General features: G+C 37.9%; 1 protein-coding gene across 1 annotated transcript in view; it reads left to right on the plus strand.

Annotated features, from left to right (window-relative positions):
• The first annotated feature begins 7,739 nt into the window (after window positions 1–7,739).
• LOC110449023 (sushi, von Willebrand factor type A, EGF and pentraxin domain-containing protein 1-like) overlaps window positions 7,740–22,674 on the plus strand; it is a 48,311-nt gene continuing 33,376 nt past the window's right edge. The window contains exons 1-4 of the mRNA XM_021495598.1: window positions 7,740–8,586; window positions 17,647–17,902; window positions 18,660–18,836; window positions 19,511–19,672. Coding sequence (XP_021351273.1) covers window positions 8,077–8,586; window positions 17,647–17,902; window positions 18,660–18,836; window positions 19,511–19,672 — 1,105 coding nt within the window. The 5' untranslated portion in view covers window positions 7,740–8,076. The remainder of the gene's footprint in view (window positions 8,587–17,646; window positions 17,903–18,659; window positions 18,837–19,510; window positions 19,673–22,674) is intronic.

Below are 22,674 nucleotides of genomic sequence, written 5' to 3' on the forward strand. Positions count from 1 at the left end.
GGGGGGGGGTGTAGATAAAAAAAAGAAATCCACGTACACTTTGTAACAGTTATATGGTTACGCTGCCAACCCGAAGAAGATCGCATCTAGAAGATTTCAAAACCACAAACACAGATATTCAAGCATTCTGTTTTTTGTCTCGTATGGGAAATCCAAAATCCAATTCAAGAATGTGTCCGTGGTATTTGTGATGGCATCGAAAATAAATACAGAAGGGATTGGGAGTTGTATAGTTAACTTTAATAGCAAACTGTTACATATCAATTAAGATGAAAATACTCTTTTTATAAAGTGAAAAATTAAACAAAGTTATGACATTCTAGTGATGACGACTATTACGTTACATACTGAATAATGCACCGATACAATCGTCAAAGTTTCAAACGAATCAGTGGCAGGACTGTTCAAGGTAAATTCAGAACGATCAATGTTCTGCACGCACCACTAGATTGACGGGAAAGAACTCGGATAACTCGATATCAGAAAGACGTCAGGGTTATCTTTCTTTCCTAAGCATACAGTTACGAGCTTTTCGGTTACCCGAATGCTCTAGGTTTACATTCGTAATGTCTGTATCAAAATTCTGACCATTTTTTTTCAAGTTTCGAAGATATCTTTTTAAATAAGACGTTATATTTTTGTCTGCCGTTTTAAGTACCATACAGCTTCAAAGATGTTTCATCTTCTTTATGTATGTTTATAATTGTTCAAAGTTGGTATTTAACATTCCAATGTTTAAAAGTTAACATTCCAATGTTTAAAAGTTAACATTCCAATGTTTAAGGTAACATTCCAATGTTAATAAGTCTACATTCCAATGTTTAAAAGTCAACATTCCAAAGTTTAAAAGTTAACATTCCAATGTTTAAAAGTTAGCATTCCAATGTTTAATAGTTAACATTCCAAAGTTTAAAAGTTAACATTCCAATGTTTAAGGTAACATTCCAATATTAATAAGTCTACATTCCAATGTTTAAAAGTCAACATTCCAAAGTTTAAAAGTTAAAATTCCAATGTTTAAAAGTTAGCATTCCAATGTTTAATGGTTAACATTCCAAAGTTTAAAAGTTAACATTCCAATGTTTAAGGTAACATTCCAATGTTAATAAGTCTACATTCCAATGTTTAAAAGTCAACATTCCAATGTTTCAAAGTTAACATTCCAATGTTTAAGTTAACATTCCAAAGTTGGTGTTTAACATTCCAATGTTTAAAAGTCAACATTCCAATGTTAAAATGTTAACAATCCAATGTTTAAAACTTAACATTCCAATGTTTAAAAGTTAACATTTCAAAGTTGTTGTTTAGCATTTCAAAGTTGTTGTTTAGCATTTCAAAGTTGTTGTTTAGCATACGTGTTTAAAAGTTAACATTCGTTCTTCCTTGAGAAAAAAAAATCCATTTTTGTCACTCGTCTATTACCAAGTGTATAACTTGAATGGACAACATTCATTTTAGTTTTTGAAGTTTTCTTCTTGACGTAATAGTGATCATGACCTTAAGTGAGCAATGTTCTTGAATGCGAAATCAAATAAGCCTCCTATAGCGACGAGAAACATTTGCTATTTCTATTTGACATTTCGCCAAGTGCCGTGAAAACGCGATTAGAAATAAGTTTCTCTAGCGATTACCCGAACATCTATTTATAGTGACAATAAACTTCATGTTAAAGGAGTTCTCCGAACACAATTTTTTTTTTACTCATTTATTTATTAAGAACACGAATTCCTGCCAGATGTCCAATTTCTGCCACCTTCCCATCAAGCTTGGAGAAAAAAAGACCGTATTTGAACTATTCAAGTGCTTGACATTTTCATCAAGTTTGATGAGGGAATTATGTTTAAAGTCTTTATGGAAAAACCATTGTTCGAACTACATTATATTCACTTCCGCTCACCGTATTACGCTTTACAAGAGGATTCTACCAAAACTGTCTGTGATTGCCGATTTATTTATCTGGGACTCCGACTGTTTTCTTTCAGATCTGGTGAATTTCTTACCTTCTTGGGTTTCTGTGTCTCTCCGGTGTTCACCAAGGCGGACCCCAAATCGCCTTCCAGTCTCTCCAATATACGTCGCGTCGCAGTTTTTGCATCCGATTTAGTATACGCATTCTGCGACGTTTTCTTTAGGTGTTTTATCCTTAGGGTGTACTAGGATATTGCGAAGCGTCTTGAGGAGCTTCATGGCTGTTGCTATGTCATGACCGCGATATATCCTCTGGATGGTTTCGCATGTACCCTGATCACTTGACCTTTGGTTTTGTTTTTATCCTTGATGGGCCTTTTCTTGTTCTTTTCCTTACTTTGACACTGTTTTTTTACCCGTTTTAGGGCCCATTCCGGATATGAACATGTTCTCATTGCCCTATCGATGTGATTCTGCTCTTGTGTTTTGTCCTGTTGTTCTGTGACTATTGTATCACATCTGTTGAGCAATGTGCGTATGACGCCTAACTTCTGGTGTAAAGGATGGTGAGATTTGAAGTTCAGGTATTGGTCCGTATGGGTCTTTTTTCTATAGACCAATACCTTCACGGTCCGTCTTCTTTCTTTACCAGTAGAGTGTCTAGGAAGGGCAATATGTCTTTGGTTTCTTTCTCACATGTTTTTGCTGTTGTTAGTGGCATCTGTAAAGTTGATATGTGTGGTCAAATCTTTCTGTGACCCCTTCTTGATTATCCCAAGTATGTCGTCAACATAACGCTTCCATAAGCTAGGCTTGCATACTATGGGGGCAGTGGCTATTGCTTCTTTCTCCAGATGTTCCATGAACAATTTGGCAACAATGGGAGATCCTGGACTACCCATAGCAGTGCCGAAGCGTTTTTGATAGATGTTGTTTCGGAACTAAAATATGTTGTTGTGAGCACAAACTCCAGCAAATCCATGATGTCCTGAATCTGAAGGTTTGTGTTTTTGCGCCAGGATCTGTCTAATTCTAAGCGTTTCCGAATGACTCTCGCAAATCTATGACCAAGTGTTAACAAAGCTTAGCCGAATTGAGTCATTTCGGTACATATATAACAACTATTGTACATACGTTTCCAGCGTAGCCGAAATCGATATCGTTTTATGGACAACTCGTACACATTTAACACCTTTGTGTGCATACGCTTCATTGGTCATTTGTCTGATGAAGGTGACAGTGTACATATCGTACTAGTCATCGAAACGTCACATAGAAAATTGTATTGGTTGTGTAAAAAGAACTTCTCATAATCATTTATTTATATTTTGCTCTAGTTTTATCAATTCTGAGGTCGAATTCCTGTTCAGGAAAAATGTTTATCAGAACCAAGTTTCATGTAAATGATTGAATTATTGTTTTATGATTGGTCAATATCCCGTCTCTGGAAAGTAATGATGGGAAATAAAATTAATGTAAATTAATCGGATCACTTTGGACACGGATTTTTTTTAAAACTTACTACCACTAACTACCACACCTAAATAGACACATGTCTATTTCTTTTTCTATGTGTGTCCTTTTTCGTCTTTCTACGCCGTTTTCGTTTAAACGGTTCAACCGATCGGACCACAGTTGTTCGTTTAACAAATAATGTCGGACCTAGTAATCTGATGCTGCTTTCAGGCGATTTAAATTTAAAAAAACGGACGTACCAGTTGTTCCGCATTAACGAACAGGCCCCGTGATTATTTTCCATCACAAGGGGGTTTACAAGGTGGTGGACTTCAGCCCCAAGGTTTGTCGTAAACTTGTAGCTGGATGAGATTATAGAAAACGTTTTAGGTTTAGTGCACTGATGAGTCCTTGATAGACGCACGGACTTAGATCTAATCTAATTCCGTGATAGACGAGATGACCATATAATGCATAGACATGTTTGCTCGTTTGGTTCTTTGCATTGACGTGGACGCACAGGTTACCATCTTTTAATGTCCGAATGAAAAAAAGCTAGCGCTACAGTATGCTGCCATGTCTCCCATGACAATGCCTCACTTTCGGCCTTTAGCTGCGCGTTCGCCGCTGTGAGGAAGGCTTTGGGTTCTGTCCCCTGGCCGAGACATACCACAGTCTGTAAAAATGGTAGTTTCTACTCCTGCTTAACCCTCAGCAGTTTAGGAGTGGTGCGACTGGTTCGCCCGTTGTCAGTATAATGTGACCGGGGGGGGTGTCCTGCTGGGTGTCTTCGGCAGTATGTTTCGGTGAGATAGCACTATAAAGTCGGCATCCGTTCCGTGCTATCACAAGGAGACAAACACGAACATATCGCAGCCTCCCAAAACACAAGCATACACATACACGCATGCATCTTGTACACAGGGGGTCCGTCCTTAAATGACCATAGCTGTTGATAGGACGTTAAACAATACTAAACCAAACTAAACAGTAAGCCATCCAACCTTAAATTCAACTTCAACCCGGTGATCAACCGAAAATACCAGAACATATCCTGCTAGAACTCAACATAAGTTAAAAATAAAACATTCTTGATGTTCTACCATAGACTATACAAACACTAGATATTAATTTGTATTGCATGAGCGGGCTAAATCCAGTTATATGCCTCGGGAGTGCATTCGCATACTGCATTCAAAAGACAATTATTTGCTCAGACTCTCCCTTGGTTTGCCAAAGTTTACGTTTGCGAGATCCCAAAAAGCACTCTTATACAACTCAATCTGAATGCCGAAAAGAGTGTTACACACAAGTGGCTTACATATTCACAATACCACTTTACCTGGCACACATACGACTGAAAATAATTCTGCTATCTGTACAGCAGTACAAACTCACGGTTACCGACAAAGTGGATAAAACGATGTTTCTTGTGGACTGGCTTAGTCGAGCATTCCTGAGCGATGATCAACTGAAACCATCCTCGATACTTCAGGGGATACACTCTAACTTACGCTCTCTGCATCCCTGGAATATGCTATGGGGAATATAAAGCCATGGCGATAGCCAATTGATTGGTCTCGGGTACAAAAAAGTGACCAATCTTTGAAGATTACAGGGGAGCGACACCCGATTTCACAGTCACAAGCAACTCTACCCGTCATAATGCACCTCGATTATTTTGATGTACACACCAAAGGATCAGACTAGACTACTTGTATCATCCACAATGAGCCTTCAATTTCGTCATGACATATTTCAGGGGCGCAGACAACGCAAGTGAGCGTTTTCCCTTGGCTATCGAGGATGAGGTCATTTCTCAAAGTGGCCAGAAATGGTAAAGTTGGAGAATTTGTCGGCAGTGACCACGATTGTACATCTAAAAACATGATTCGCCCAATACGGAATACCTGGCGAAATTTCTTTAGTGGTCCACAAGTTTAGATCGCTAGCTTTCAAGCATTCGCGAAGAACCACGAATTTACGCATAATACAGCATCTCAAAGCTACGGCAAGACAAGTGGAGATACTTGGAAGGAACACCGGCAAGCCTCAAAGGGAAGTTCCCTATCATATACTCCTTGACATAAAAACGTTTTACAGCCGTCATCCAATGCAAACATTCACGTGACTAGATTAAAAGTAATCTTTTACAAAGTTCCCAACACAAAAACCCCACAACGGCCAGTTCAGTTATATAAACCGTTACGCCATATAAATAGCCAGCTATTTCGATATCAGGCCATGTCAACGACATAAAGCCTGTGTAGTTATATATTATTATTATTATAACTGATATATAGTCAGTATAGACGGTGCATAGCTGTACCGTAGTACGAGTTTCTTCTTGCCGTGACACCAGACTTGGATATTTTGACAGATAGATGTCACACCAGACATCTATTTGTCAAAATGTCTAAGTCTGGTATGAGGGCCAGAGGAAACTCGGGCTTAGCTGTACTGTCGATATATGCCGACATTATTTGGCAGCCGATATATTGCCAGTACAGTAAAGGTTCATGATAACCGATGCAGAGCCATCACAGTCGATACTAAGTTATCATAGCCGTAATAATGTCAGAGGCATAGCTAGCCATTGTTTGGAGTGGTTTCACTTAGAAGCAGGTCCAGTACAGGGCCTTAATAGGGGAACAAGCTCTTCCCATTTCCCATTAAGTCTTTGGAAAGTCAGCCTGCATTTACTGGACAGTAACTGCAGTCTATATTATCTGGTCACATGACCATGGTTTCCGTGACGTCAGTGTTAGCAACTACTCCCACCGATACGAAAGGTGCCATCTTGGTGTCGTTTGGTTTATACAAATAGCATTTTGACCGACTTTGCAGACAATGAAAACATCCAGAATAGGAAGGTAAGTTCTTACTTTTGTATTAGAATATTCTGCACATATAATTAGGGCATTTAACTGCATTTAACAGTTGTCGCCGTGTTACATTTTTTAATGGCGACCGTTGTTTGGAAAGTTTTCGGTATGAAATTGGCCGTCTGCGGCTGTTCCAAGAATTGGACCAGTGAGGTTTTGCGGCAGCAGGAAATATAAATTAAGCTCGTCCGACTAATTAATAAAAGAAAGGTCGTATGAGGAAATGTAAATATAACGATTCAAGGTATGTCAGATCGCAGTTACAGCCAATATGAATGCAATCTAGGTGACAGATAAATAATCATGACGTCCTAACGGACGTTATCTGTCACACAGATTGCTTTCATATTGGCTGTAACTGCAATCTGACAGACGTTCAATCCTTAACTAGCGTATAGGCAGCTACGCGCTTGACAGTCGATATAGAGCCAATGCAGTCGATGTTGCTATGACAACCGATATATACAGTCAGAACAGTCGATATGCAGCCATGGCAACTGTTTCAAGTCATTATGGCCGATATATACATTGTTTAAAGCCATAACGACCAGGCACTGACCGATTTTCCTCCACTACCAAAATCTTAAATGACCATAAACAAAAACAACTAACCAACAACCTTTATATAGCAAGTTCAACCGATTACATGCATTAATGCATTAAAAGAGAACACTGCATTATATACAATGCTGGTTGCCGGTAAAATATGTGCAAAATAGATACACTACTCATTACACATTAGTTATAGGTTTATTTATATATCATATGTAACATAAGTACAATACTTTACTCACATTTGTTTCGTGTCAATCACACGTGTAAAATAAGTATATTATTTATTTTAATTTACTCGTGAAGTACACGTGATTAATTAGTGCACTTTATTTGTATATCTTACTGGTGAAAATCATGTGTTAACTATAAGCACTGACTCTACTTACAATTTTTGGCGTGGGAGACACAAACGTAAAATAATTACATATTTGTATAAGTCTTTACGACAAAATATATATATATATAAGTTAATCGTGAAACAAATTATTAATATTGCTATAGCCACTGTTTTCTTGTCAGTTAATCCGTCTGTATTTGCGTTACATATGAATAACATCGTAGGTCTGTACTGACTTTGTCACCATATGACGAAGCGTACTAGTTCTTTGACTAAAACAATTGATAGGTTTTTTTTTTTATTTCTTAATAGAACTATATTTTATGACCATGTGTACTTAATTCAAAAACTTAAATAGAACAATGTAATGTTTTAAGAAATAGAACTTTTTTTCTCTCTCAAAAGAAGCTTAGTATCTCACTGACTAGACAAAGCTAACAATTCTTTCACTAATTCGTATTCGGTGACGTATTCCACGGTTGCCGACGTGTTAATAACTTGGTTTGGTAAGATTTTAAAACTTTCGGTCAATCAATAACAGGACCAAAAAAAAATCTACAGGAAATGAATACCTCAATATTATAATCTCCGTGATGAAAAACAAACCCGACTTACTGGTGCAGTGCGCACAGTGAGGTTCCAGTGTAAAACTGGCACTTATCAGCATGATCTTCACCCAGTAAAACTCAGCATGGTCCCGAGGTGATAACGTCCGGTAACTCGTACTAGAATGATAAATGAACCAGGCTCCGACTCTCAAATCAGGCTATCTAGTTACAGTAGTCGAACATACTCTCCCACCTTAAAGTTTGTATACAAACGACGTGTACCGATCTCGACATTTCCCCTTAGTGGAGGAGCAATGCAGGACTACTGATCCTCAATGGCCGGTCTTCGGATTACCCGAATTGTGTTGTAACTCGTGAACGTGCAACAATGCACCGGAAGCTGTGTTCAGTCTGGAGACTGGTGCTCCTATGTGCTCTGTTAGAGTTCAAGATATCCCGGTCGTACCGAGATACGGAGGAGAGGAGACATAACCAATACAGTTCGTACATGAACAGCCCTATTCCTCAATTAAACAAGAACAAAGTGAACACACTCGGTCCCGTGCTAAAACGACACGTGTCGGAGTTGCGCGAGACGAAGAACAAGAAGGTTGACATCATCTTCCTTGTGGACAGTTCGTCAAGTGTTGGGCCCCACGACTTCATCAATGAGGTGAAGTTCGTGAGGAAACTGTTAGCTGATTTCACAGTTGACTCCAATCACACTCGAGTGTCGGTGGTGACTTTCTCCTCCAAAAGTCGCGTGCTGCGTCAGATAGACTACATTGCCGACAGTACGGAGGACAAACACAAGTGCTCACTCTTACAAGAGGACATTCCTAAGATCAAGTTCAGAGGCGGAGGAACATACACACTGGGGGCATTTCTACAGGCAAAGGTAGGTGTGTCACCTAAAACCCCTAAACAGAAGTAATCCTAACCATACACAACACATGAGTCCTCAACATAAAACCTACACATATCGTGTATTCCCTATATATGTCGTGTATCCTTATACATATAGTGTATCCCTATACATATAGTGTATCCCTATACATATAGTGTATAACCGATACATATCGTGTATACCCTATACATGTCATGTTTACAATATACATGTCGTGTATACACTATACATGTCGTGTATCCCTATACATGTCGTGTATACCCTATACATGTCGTGTATACCCTATACATATCGTGTTTACCCTATACATATCGTGTATACCCTATACATGTCATGTTTACAATATACATGTCGTGTATACACTATACATGTCGTGTATCCCTATACATATCGTGTATACCCTATACATGTCATGTTTACCCAATACATGTCGTGTTTACCCTATACATGTCGTGTGTACACTATACATGTCGTGTTTACCCTATACATGTCGTGTATACCCTAAACATGTCGTGTTTACCCTTTACATGTCGTGTATACCCTAAACATGTCGTGTTTACCCTATACATGTCGTGTTTACCCTATACATGTCGTGTTTACCCTATACATGTCGTGTATACACTATACATGTCGTGTATACACTATACATATCGTGTTTACCCTAAACATGTCGTGTGTACACTATACATGTCGTGTATACACTATACATGTCGTGTTTACCCTATACATGTCGTGTATACACTATACATGTCGTGTATACACTATACATGTCGTGTTTACCCTATACATGTCGTGTATACACTATACATGTCGTGTATACACTATACATGTCGTGTTTACCCTATACATGTCGTGTATACACTATACATGTCGTGTATACACTATACATGTCGTGTTTACCCTATACATGTCGTGTATACACTATACATGTCGTGTATACACTATACATGTCGTGTTTACCCTATACATGTCGTGTATACACTATACATGTCGTGTATACACTATACATGTCGTGTTTACCCTATACATGTCGTGTATACACTATACATGTCGTGTATACACTATACATGTCGTGTTTACCCTATACATGTCGTGTATACACTATACATGTCGTGTATACACTATACATGTCGTGTATACACTATACATGTCGTGTATACCCTATACATGTCGTGTTTACCCTATACATGTCGTGTATACACTATACATGTCGTGTATACACTATACATGTCGTGTTTACCCTATACATGTCGTGTATACACTATACATGTCGTGTATACACTATACATGTCGTGTTTACCCTATACATGTCGTGTATACACTATACATGTCGTGTATACACTATACATGTCGTGTTTACCCTATACATGTCGTGTATACACTATACATGTCGTGTATACACTATACATGTCGTGTTTACCCTATACATGTCGTGTATACACTATACATGTCGTGTATACACTATACATGTCGTGTTTACCCTATACATGTCGTGTATACACTATACATGTCGTGTATACACTATACATGTCGTGTTTACCCTATACATGTCGTGTATACACTATACATGTCGTGTATACACTATACATATCGTGTTTACCCTATACATGTCGTGTATACACTATACATGTCGTGTATACACTATACATGTCGTGTTTACCCTATACATGTCGTGTATACACTATACATGTCGTGTATACACTATACATGTCGTGTTTACCCTATACATGTCGTGTATACACTATACATGTCGTGTATACACTATACATGTCGTGTTTACCCTATACATGTCGTGTATACACTATACATGTCGTGTATACACTATACATGTCGTGTTTACCCTATACATGTCGTGTATACACTATACATGTCGTGTATACACTATACATGTCGTGTTTACCCTATACATGTCGTGTATACACTATACATGTCGTGTATACACTATACATGTCGTGTTTACCCTATACATGTCGTGTATACACTATACATGTCGTGTATACACTATACATGTCGTGTTTACCCTATACATGTCGTGTATACACTATACATGTCGTGTATACACTATACATGTCGTGTTTACCCTATACATGTCGTGTATACACTATACATGTCGTGTATACACTATACATGTCGTGTTTACCCTATACATGTCGTGTATACACTATACATGTCGTGTATACACTATACATGTCGTGTTTACCCTATACATGTCGTGTATACACTATACATGTCGTGTATACACTATACATGTCGTGTTTACCCTATACATGTCGTGTATACACTATACATGTCGTGTATACACTATACATGTCGTGTTTACCCTATACATGTCGTGTATACACTATACATGTCGTGTTTACCCTATACATGTCGTGTTTACACTATACATGTCGTGTATACACTATACATGTCGTGTGTACACTATACATGTCGTGTGTACCCTATACATGTCGTGTATACCCTATACATGTCGTGTTTACCCTATACATGTCGTGTTTACCCTATACATGTCGTGTTTACCCTTTACATGTCGTGTGTACACTATACATGTCGTGTATACCCTATACATGTCGTGTATACCCTATACATATCGTGTATACCCTATACATGTCGTGTTTACACTATACATATCGTGTATACCCTATACATGTCGTGTGTACACTATACATATCGTGTTTACCCTATACATGTCGTGTTTACACTATACATGTCGTGTATACCCTATACATGTCGTGTGTACACTATACATGTCGTGTGTACACTATACATGTCGTGTATACACTATACGTATATTTTATATCATATATATATATCGTTTTACACTATACGGTCGTGTAAACACTATAAGATATATATCGTTTTACATTATACGGTCGTGTTTCCCCTATACATGTCGTGCATACACTATACATATCGTGTTTACCCTAAACATGTCGTGTGTACACTATACATGTCGTGTATACCCTATACATGTCGTGTAGACACTATACATGTCGTGTGGACACTATACATATATTGTATACCACATATATATATATATCGTTTTACACTATACGGTCGTGTATACACTATATATATATATCGTTTTACACTATACGGTCGTGTATACACTATAATATATATATCGTTTTACATTATACGGTCGTGTTTCCCCTATACATGTCGTGTATACACTATACATATCGTGTTTACCCTATACATGTCGTGTGTACACTATACATGTCGTGTATCCCTATACATGTCGTGTTTACCCTATACATGTCGTGTATACCCTATACATGTCGTGTGGGCACTATACATGTCGTGTGGACACTATACATATATTGTATACCATATATATATATATATCGTTTTACACTATACGGTCGTGTATACACTATAATATATATATAGTTTTACACTATACGGTCATGTTTACAATATACATATCGCGTATACACTATAATATATATATCGTTTTACACTATACGGTCATGTTTACAATATACATATCGCGTATACACTATAATATATATATCGTTTTACACTATACGGTCGTGTATACACTATATATATATCGTTTTACACTATACGGTCATGTTTACAATATACATATCGTGTATACACTATAATATATGTATCGTTTTACACTATACGGTCGTGTATACACTATATATATATCGTTTTACACTATACGGTCGTGTATACACTATATATATATATCGTTTTACACTATACGGTCGTGTATGCACTATATATATATCGTTTTACACTATACGGTCATGTTTACAATATACATGTCGCGTATACACTATACATGTCGCGTCTACCCTATACATGTCGTGTATCCCTGATATACCCTATCCATGTCTTGTGTTTACATCACGTACTTGTGTAATTCATTTTTATTTTAAACGAAAAGTAATGAGTTGTACCAAGTTTTCCAACGACTCACCTGGCCTTTTTCCAAAAAAAATAGCTTTATCAACAACACTGTTTTAATTAGTAACCAGTTTCACAAATACCCCAATCTTATCAGGAAGAGCTATGGTCTTTCCAAACTTGTAACCATGGTAACTGGTAGCATTCTGACGGAAGTGACCACTGCACGTGACTCAGCGCCATATGCAGCTCGATAACACTTAACGCAGTGTGAACTCCCCCAAATGTAGTGTCGTATTACATCAACATCCCACCCGCTGGTCGGTCGTGTAACACATGTGTCATCGACTATAATTTCTGTTTTATAAACAAACTTTTCATTTCCTGCTAATTGACGTCAAAGTTATGTCATTTTGTATAGCGTTACAGATTTTCTTCTAGTTTTTGTTTTGATTGAAATCAGAGCTGTTTACCAAGAACACCAACCTCGCTATTGCTTAATTATAACACTTTACTACAAAATCTGGGGAGTGTATACGGTATTGACGTGCTGGTTAAATTTAAGACGGCTTGCGATTCGATTGCAGTATTGCCCGTTCGTATATTATATAGCAAAATTAGAATAGAATGTTTTCCGTATCAACTATTATGTGACAATTTTATTCATGTTTAACCCCGTGTGACAGTTTTGAATTGGTTTTCCCTGTGTGACAATGTTGTATTAACCGGCACTGTGCGACAATAATGTATTGACTGGCACTGTGTGAGAATTTTGTGCTGGTTGACCCTGTGTGGGAGAATTTTGTGTTGGTTGACCCTGTGTGAATTTTGTGTTGGTTGACCCTGTGTGAGAATTTTATGTTGGTTGACCCACCCTGTGTGGGAGAATTTTGTGTTGGTTGACCCTGTGTGGGAGAATTTTGTGCTGGTTGACCCTGTGTGGGAGAATTTTGTGTTGGTTGAATCTGTGTGAGAATTTTGTGCTGGTTGACTGTGGGAGAATTTTGTGTTGGTTGACCCTGTGTGAGAAGTTCATGTTTGTTGACCCTGTGTGACATTTTTGTTTGTTTTACCATATGTGACAATTAGGTGTTGCTTGACGCTGTTCGACAATTTGTATTGGTTAACCCTGTGTGGGAGAATTTTGTGTTGGTTGACCCTGTGTGAGAATTTCATGTTTGTTGACCCTGTGTGACATTTTTGAATTGGTTTTCCCTGTGTGACAATGTTGTGTTGCTTGACGCTGTTCGACAATTTGTATTGGTTAACCCTGAGGGGGAGAATTTTGTGTTGGTTAACCCTGTGTGAGAATTTCATGTTTGTTGACCCTGTGTGACATTTTTTTGTTGGTTGACCCTGTGTGAGAATTTTGTGTTGGTTGACCCTGTGTGTGAGAATTTTGTGTTGGTTGACCCTGTGTGGGAGAATTTTGTGCTGGTTGACCCTGTGTGGGAGAATTTGTGTTGGTTGACCCTGTGTGAGAATTTTGTGCTGGTTGACTATGGGAGAATTTTGTGTTGGTTGACCCTGTGTGAGAAGTTCATGTTTGTTGACCCTGTGTGACATTTTTGTGTTGGTTGACCCTGTGTGAGAATTTTGTGTTGGTTGACCCTGTGTGGGAGAATTTTGTGTTGGTTGACCCTGTGTGAGAAGTTCATGTTTGTTGACCCTGTGTGACATTTTTGTGTTGGTTGACCCTGTGTGAGAATTTTGTGTTGGTTGACCCTGTGTGGGAGAATTTTGTGCTGGTTGACCCTGTGTGGGAGAATTTGTGTTGGTTGACCCTGTGTGAGAATTTTGTGTTGGTTGACCCTGTGTGTGAGAATTTTGTGTTGGTTGACCCTGTGTGGGAGAATTTTGTGCTGGTTGACCCTGTGTGGGAGAATTTGTGTTGGTTGAGCCTGTGTGAGAATTTTGTGCTGGTTGACTATGGGAGAATTTTGTGTTGGTTGACCCTGTGTGACATTTTTGTTTGTTTTACCTTGTGAGAATTTTGTGTTGCTTGACGCTGTTCGACAATTTGTATTGGTTAACCCTATTTAACAAACCATGTTGGTTAACCGTGTGTGACATTTTTGTGTTGGTTGACCCTGTGTGACAATTTTGTGTTAGTTAGCTCTGTGACAATTCAAAGCTGGTTGACTGTGTGTGACCATTTTGTGTGTTTGACCCAATGTGACAATTCTGTGTTAGTTGACCCAATGTGACAATTCTGTGTTAGTTGACCACGTACAACATTATGTGTTGAAGTGTATTTATCCATATATATATAATTGTATGTATGCTAATTTTGAAATTTCTATAAATAGAACACGAAGATATTCAGGGTATTCTCGTACTTGACCTTTGTATATATATTTCTTAAGTCAGTTTAGGAAAACGTTCACTAAAGCAATGACAAATTTCACCGACACGAAATGTCACTCCGAGTCAACGACAGTGACTATTTATTTCCGTAAACTGAAATTTACAGTGTAGAAGGTTTTCAAAAGCTGTCACATATTGATCAAAATTACCATTTAAGTGACATCACTCTGGCAGCTTTATTTGTTCATTGATTTTGATAAAACTTAAACAAAAATAAAGTTAAGTCACTGTTAAGTTTCAATTTTAAAAATTGTCTAAAAAATGACACTTTTTTGCGAAGGAGCAAAGGTATTCATCATGTATTTAAGATATCTTAAAGATTTTTATAAATTAAAGTCACTTTAACAGTCCAAACGAACTCTACAAACTTGTTTTAACATAACTTTCTACGCATGTACATAAATCAGAGATAACATCGTGGCATTATGATAGAAAATGTGACCCATATACCACAAATTATACGTCAGATGTATATTATTTACCTTATGTTGGAGAACGAGAGTGAAATTATTTGTGATATGATCGGTAGTCGGCAGGAGGGAGAGTCTGGAAACTGTAACAGACCTGACAATATAGACCTACACTGACCCAGAGGGTATTACGATACATAACTATAATCAATCATCTTCAAGCGGTTTTTAGATTCTGTCCTACCACATGTGGTCCGTTCTTCACTGAAGAGTAACCGGGTAATGCCCCCTCCCCAGGGACGTTGTACACTGAGAAACTGCCGGGTACCCCCTCCCCTCCCCCAACTCCCTTAGGGACGTTCTACACTGAGGAACTGCAGGGTAACCCCCCCTCCTTCCCCCATATCCCCAGGGACGTTCTACACTGAAGAACTGCCGGGTACCCCCTCCCCTCCCCCAACACACATACACACCCTATCTCCCCAGGGACGTTCTACACTGATGAAATACCGGGTAACCCCCCTACACACACACACACACCCTATCTCCCTAAGGGACGTTCTACACTGAATGACTGCCGGTAATCCCCCTCCCCAGTGACGTTCATAAGTAGGCAGTGAACGGCATTATATTTGTAACATAATGTCCACGAATGGGTGTTTTATGTTGTTGACGTGATGTACGATAAACAGGAAACCTATAGTGTTTTTGGGAGGTAAGCAATGAACATATGTCGTGTATTATATGATTAAAAGCAATCAGTCAGTATATGTCTATTTACCGGACGTCCTTCATCTTCATTTAAGGATTGAAATGCATCTTTTTAACATTTATGATGGCATGAAACACAGCCCCATCTACCTATAATCCATGATGCACAGCAGTTATTGGTTGTCGAGTTTCGGATACATATAACTCATTAGGGAACGTTATCTGTAGTTACCTGAAAACGATTGGTTCTTCTATACAATGTACAAAGTTGTTTCATATAAGAAATGGGGTCGCGGTGGCCATTCTGCTGCCACTAGCCCTCCACCACTGGGTCGCGGGTTCGAGGCCTACGTGGAGCAGTCGCTAGGTACTGGCCGTTGGTCGGTGGTTTTTCTTCAGGAACTCCGGCTTTCCTCCACCACTACCACCTAGCACGTCCTTAAATGACACAAAACAAATAATATAAGAAATACGTTTATCGGGAGTTTTGGATAATATATATATTCACATGTTCATATTTGAGTTATATTCTACGAAATATAAATTATATGAGGTCAGGGAATCTAAAAGATTTCTCTTTATATCTATATCTTATTACTTAGTTGGCGAATTTCACTGTAACAGTACAGCATGTTTCCCAGCCATGACATATAAGGATCCGTATTTCATAATGTGATAATACAGGATCTTGCACTCCCACAGTGAAGCCTTAACGCCAGTTTCGCTCGAACTCCTTGGTTGTTATCTACTATTCAAATAGACGAATTGAAACAAGAACGGATTCTGAACATTTTAGCGTTATTTTACGCAATGGTTTTTGAACTCCAAGACGTAGTTTTGTTGGCCATTGTTATTCTGTTCAAATTAATAAAAACACTCACCCATATAACAAAAGCGATACCACAGATAGGTGTTAATCAGTTCTAATATACGATAACCTCCCCTTACTTTCGTTCTGGATATAGCTGTAGCGAAGCTGTGCTAACGTCACTGTACCCAAATCGGGACACTTCTTACATAAATATCAATGTTCTATATACCATACTATCAATTCCAAAAATATTTGTTCATTTTTCATAAATAGATACTATCCACTTTTCATTTCTATCACAATTTGATATTTCGGGCGCGTGGTTCAAATAGATAGCGTCGCAGATAAATCGGGAAAGTTTTGTTTTTAGCTAAGGCGTTAGCCGCCAGCTATTGGTATTACTTTAGTTAATGANCATAAGAGTGTCCCGTTTGGGTACTGTCCCGATTTGGGTACTGTCCCGTTTTGGTGTCCCGTTTTGGGTACTGTCCCGATTTGGGTACAGTGACGGTAGACTGCTCTGTTATGACCATGTAGCTCAGCCGGTTAGGGTGACAGTATAACCATTTGTAGTCCCGACCAAACCCCTGCTGACTTTCAACACTCTGCACTGTGTTGTTGATTATATTTTGTTTATTTTTACTTTTTATCTATTCATAAAAGTCCCGCAAGGGTTCGTGTTCTTTTCAGAAATGATTTATCAAAGCTATAGCCATGCTGGAAAAAAACCAGTTTCAAATGTGTAGGCACAGATTTGCCTGTGACAAGGGGATCAGTATGCACAATGCACTCGTTTAACCTGAGACGTTTGATGAACACACGTGTGGTATTGACCACCGTATGACGTACATGACGTACACATTATATTGACATTTTGTATGTACCACACAGGACATCTTGGCCCACTCCCGCCCAGATTCCAAGAAAGCCGTATTCCTCATCACTGACGGTTTCTCCAATGGCGGCGACCCCAGACCACAAGCTTACGTCCTACGTAAAAATGGAGTGAAAATCTTCACGTTTGGAATTCGAAATGGAAACGTGCATGAGCTGTATGACATGGCCTCGGAGCCTAAGAACGAGACCTGCTACATCCTGGACACGTTTGAGGAGTTCGAGTCCCTGGCACGCAGAGCTTTGCATGAAGGTATATACTGGGACTGAAATGATACATTAACTTGACGATACGATACGCATCACGATACTTTGGTCACGACACAATACGTATCACGATACTTTGGTCACGACACAATTTGTATCACGATACTTTGGTCACGACACAAAAACGTATCACGATACACATAGTAATAATTGAAGCAAAGAGACAAGATATGTTCCAAAGTTAAAGTGGCAATATTACAACTGGAAACAGACTTAGTCCAATATGGGTATGCCTTTAAAGTTTCACACAATTCACTTCTTCCAACGTGCATGCCGAGCTGGAACTGGCACTCTCCATATTGGAACAGAAACGAGTAGGTTAAATTCAGAAACGAAAAAATCTAGAAATTATCGTAGCTGTATCGTGAACTCCCAAAAATATTGTGTATCGGACCATATTCAATATATCGCCATATATCGTCGCACGATATATCGTTGCAGCCCTAGTAAATATGGAGTACCGTCGAGTCTTAAAATATTACTTGATCATCATACTTTGTTCAAGGTCTGAATCTTTAATGTTATCAAACCATACGAATGCCTAGAGTATAAACATCTAATTTTGTTTTTTAAATATAGTTTTGATATTTACGAACACATTGTTAATTTGTTTTGTCATGATAAAAAAAGAAAACAAATACTTATATATAGACCTGAATTCTAGTTCCTGTGTCTGTATTAAGATACATGAACATGATCGAACGAATGATCGATTTCGTAATGGTCGAGACCCCTTTCTTCAGATCTCAGTATGGGTACATTCATGGAGCAGCCACTGGACCGCTGTTCTCACCTGTGTCACGGGGCAGGAGCATGCTGTGACCCCCGGGCCACGTGTGGGTGTGGTACTCACGTGGGCCAATTCCTGTGTGTCTGCCAGGGTGGTCACTACGGCACTGGCCTCCCCGGGGATTGCTTCCGTAAGTATGACAGGGAATAGCTGAGCTTTATTAATTCCTGCTGATTATTAATGTCGATGGATAGATGGTTAAAGATTTTCTCATCATTATATCAGTGGCCTAACGCAACACGACGTTAGTACTTCAGATGTAATACTCCCTGTATTGAGATGAATTTGGGTGACCAAAGGAAAATCAATTTATTTTACAAAAGCTTTAGTTTTCTTTCATAACAATGGTGATCTTGACCTTTAACCTTAATTTTACCCGAGTAAACTTAACTTAAATTTGATCAACGAGATTTCAAGTTATTGTGAAGAATCATATTTCATGTTTTTGTTAAAAGTGTGACCTTGACCTTTTGCCCTGAATAGCAATCCCAATCAGGCGTTTTGGATGGAAAACCATGACTGATGTATGATTTTGTTATCTTAGTGTACGTTGCATTACTACCAGTGTAATGGAAATTTAACTTTTGATAAGAAAAGCAACCTCAACCAGGTGCATTCATTAGAGGAGCCCTGCTTGAAGTTTGATTTTAACTTGAAAATATTTTCATTTAAAAATAGTTTTTATTCACGACGGAAATGTACTGATCTATAATCCAATTAGCTTCTTTTTAGTACAAGGAAATAAACATAATGTATGATGGAATGTAAAATAACTTTTATAAAATCTAATTGTTCTTTCTGCAGCCTGCCCTTCCGGAACCTACAAGAGGATTAGAGGGCCCGGTGACGTCACTTCCTGTACTACCTGTCCAGACCTCAACCACATAACAGAACCTGGTGCTTTGTCGTCATCACAATGTTTCTGTAAAAAAGGTTTCAGGAGTTTCAATGAGACCGGATGTTCGGGTATGTCTGTCCTGTTACATATAATAAACATTTTATGGTAGTTTTGAAATACGTCATGACTTCTCGATCTAACTGGATGGTGAATTTGTCATATATTGATAGCGTTCACGTACCCGTTATATGTCACTATTGGCGAACACGTTGATGAGTACTCCCGCTTGCTATCAAAGCTACTCGTTAAACATTTTCCATTAATGTCTTGTCTTCCTGAAAAATAGCATACTTCTTTGAAACCCAGGTTCCGCACTTGAGATCACACATTAGACTAGTTGGATATCTGAAAATAGACACTCGCTAAGGCTCAAGTAGAACTTTTGGGTTACAGTAAGGTACCAAACCTTCTACATAAGGTATGTTGAATCCGATTAACTCTATTCCCAAGCAGATTTTTGCGTTTTGAACAACTCGTTTACGTAAACAAAATTTCCCCCATATATCAAACTTTGGAACTATCTTGAACTATGTTCTACATTAACTCTTCAACAAAGCAAATGACAGTAGTCTATACGTTATTTGAGTGATGATACAATCGATTTCACTTACAGATACCTCTGTTTTCGTAGCAAAAACAGTTTTTTGACGGTAAAATATTCTTTCAAAGGAGTTATGACCATCAAGTTTTATTATATTCAAATGCAATACAGCATATATAGGTTACAAATGAAACTGTGTACGGGGCCGCTTTTGTTTATCGCCGTCCAAACAGCTGGACCGCTTGGACCAGAGTTGATCGTTTATGAAATAAGGTCCGACCTAGTAATCTGATGCTGAGTTCAGGCGAACCTTGACAAAGCTTTTCAAATCCTGCATTAACATTTTCAGGTCCGCTAGGGCTTATTAATAAAAACGTTATATTTAAAAAAAGACTAACCGGTTATTCCGCATAAAAGAACAGGCCATTGTTCTCTATTTTGTTTCTTTTTGGTACGTGTGCACTATTAAGCAATTAATTGGTACGTGTGCACTATTAAGCAATTAATTGGTACGTGTGCACTATTATTAATAATAATAATAATAATAATAGACTTTATTTAAATTCGATAACACATTGAGTCAATGACTAGTCTCACATGTGGTCGACATAAAATGTACAATATTTACAACATGGATATGACATACACGTACATACATAAGAAATTAAGTAACATATCACAGGTAATAAAACATTGTATTATCTTTAAAACAAAAAACAAAAAACCAACAACACACTCCTGCATCGTGTATCCAATAACAAAACTACGTAGTACATATCACAGATATATTGGTATGTGATATCACACAGGCTTACAATAAAATATGTCACACGTGTATTGGAAAATAAAAAGTTGGCTAAATATCATGCAATGCATAAATTCTCATGCTGCATTTTAGAAGATTTAAGAAACGCATAATGCGTCTAATATACATACATGTCATTGTGACAAAGGGTAAAAAATTACAGAATATACGCTAATGTAGCGTGAGTTAATACCAAAGTGTTGATTAGGGCATTAGGAATAGTAATTAAGATAAATTCTAAAACTTCATTTAGATACACGTGTGTCATATTCCAGGTACTACAGCAGATAGATATTTCAGGAGGGAAAGGGGGTGCAGATTTTTAATTTTCTTTACACTTGTCTTTATAGATTACATTGAGATGTTTTTTGCACTCGAACTTAAAACTGTTTAGTGATTGGCATTTAGAGACAGTGGTTGGCAAATTGTTCCAGAGTGTCGGTCCATTATATTTAAAAGAGCTTTTGAATTTTTCCGTTTTGTGTTTGGGTACAACATATCTACCTGCCGCAGCTGACCTGGTTTGGATAGTATGGACATTGCTCACAAGAGTATTGCAGTCTAGGTAATTTGGACATAGCTTGTTTATTACTTTAAACATCAGAACACATTCGTTATATTCAACTCTGTACGTAAAAGGCAGCCATTTTAGTTTTACAAACAGCTGTGCACCGGGAACAGTATAGTCGGCATCTAGTATAATCCGCAGTGCTCGTTTTTGAATTCTTTCAAGTTTGTGTACCAGTTTTTGAGAGCAATGTCCCCAAACGTTCGAGCAAAAGTCAATATATGGTAGTATAAAACAGTTGTGGAAAGTGATTCTTGCCGATACTGGTAAGAATTTCTTTATTCTACATAGTTGATAAATTTTATAATTAAGTTTCTTTAGGACGTCTTGTACATGTTTTTCCCAAGTTAGGGTGTCATCAATACGAACGCCTAACAGTTTTTCATTTTGTACAACTTCCAAGTTTGAATTTTCAGCTATAATATTTAGATTTTTCTTTAGTCTCTTTTTTTTTTGCTTACTTCCAATTAACATTACTTTGGTTTTATCAGTATTTATGACCATTTTGTTGACATCACACCATTTCTTTACATGATTAAAATCCGTTTGTAGACATGATTCGATAACATCCAAATTTGTGTCTGCTTTTTGCATTGAAGTATCATCTGCATACATAAAAAGTTCACAATGTTTTGAGCAGAGTGGCAGATCATTGACATATAATAAAAACATCAAAGGCCCAATTATGGAACCTTGAGGTACACCAGTTGTAATTTCACAGGCATCACTTAAAGAACTTTTGAAAGATACTTTCTGAAATCTGTTTGAAAGGTATGAGGTAAAAAACATAATGGAATTTTCAGAGCATCCATATATACTCATTTTCTGGAGTAGTATCTTATGGTCAACAAGGTCAAAAGCCTTACGAAAATCAATATACATTACACCGATGAGGTTTCCCTTGTCCAATTCATCATACCATCTATTTGTAAGTGCAGTAAGAGCAGTTTGACATGAATGCATATTTCGAAATCCTGATTGATTCTCAATGATTAGATTATGTTGGTTTAAAAACTTATAAAAGGTAGTCTGCACATGTTTTTCTAAGAGTTTGGATAAAATTGGAAGAATAGATATGGGTCTGTAATTACTTACAGAGCTCTTTTCGCCTCAATTAAGCAATTAATTGGTACGTGTGCACTATTAAGCAATTAAT

The sequence above is a fragment of the Mizuhopecten yessoensis genome, unplaced genomic scaffold (assembly GCF_002113885.1).
Source record: "Mizuhopecten yessoensis strain PY_sf001 unplaced genomic scaffold, ASM211388v2 scaffold431, whole genome shotgun sequence".
NCBI lineage: Eukaryota > Metazoa > Mollusca > Bivalvia > Pectinida > Pectinidae > Mizuhopecten > Mizuhopecten yessoensis.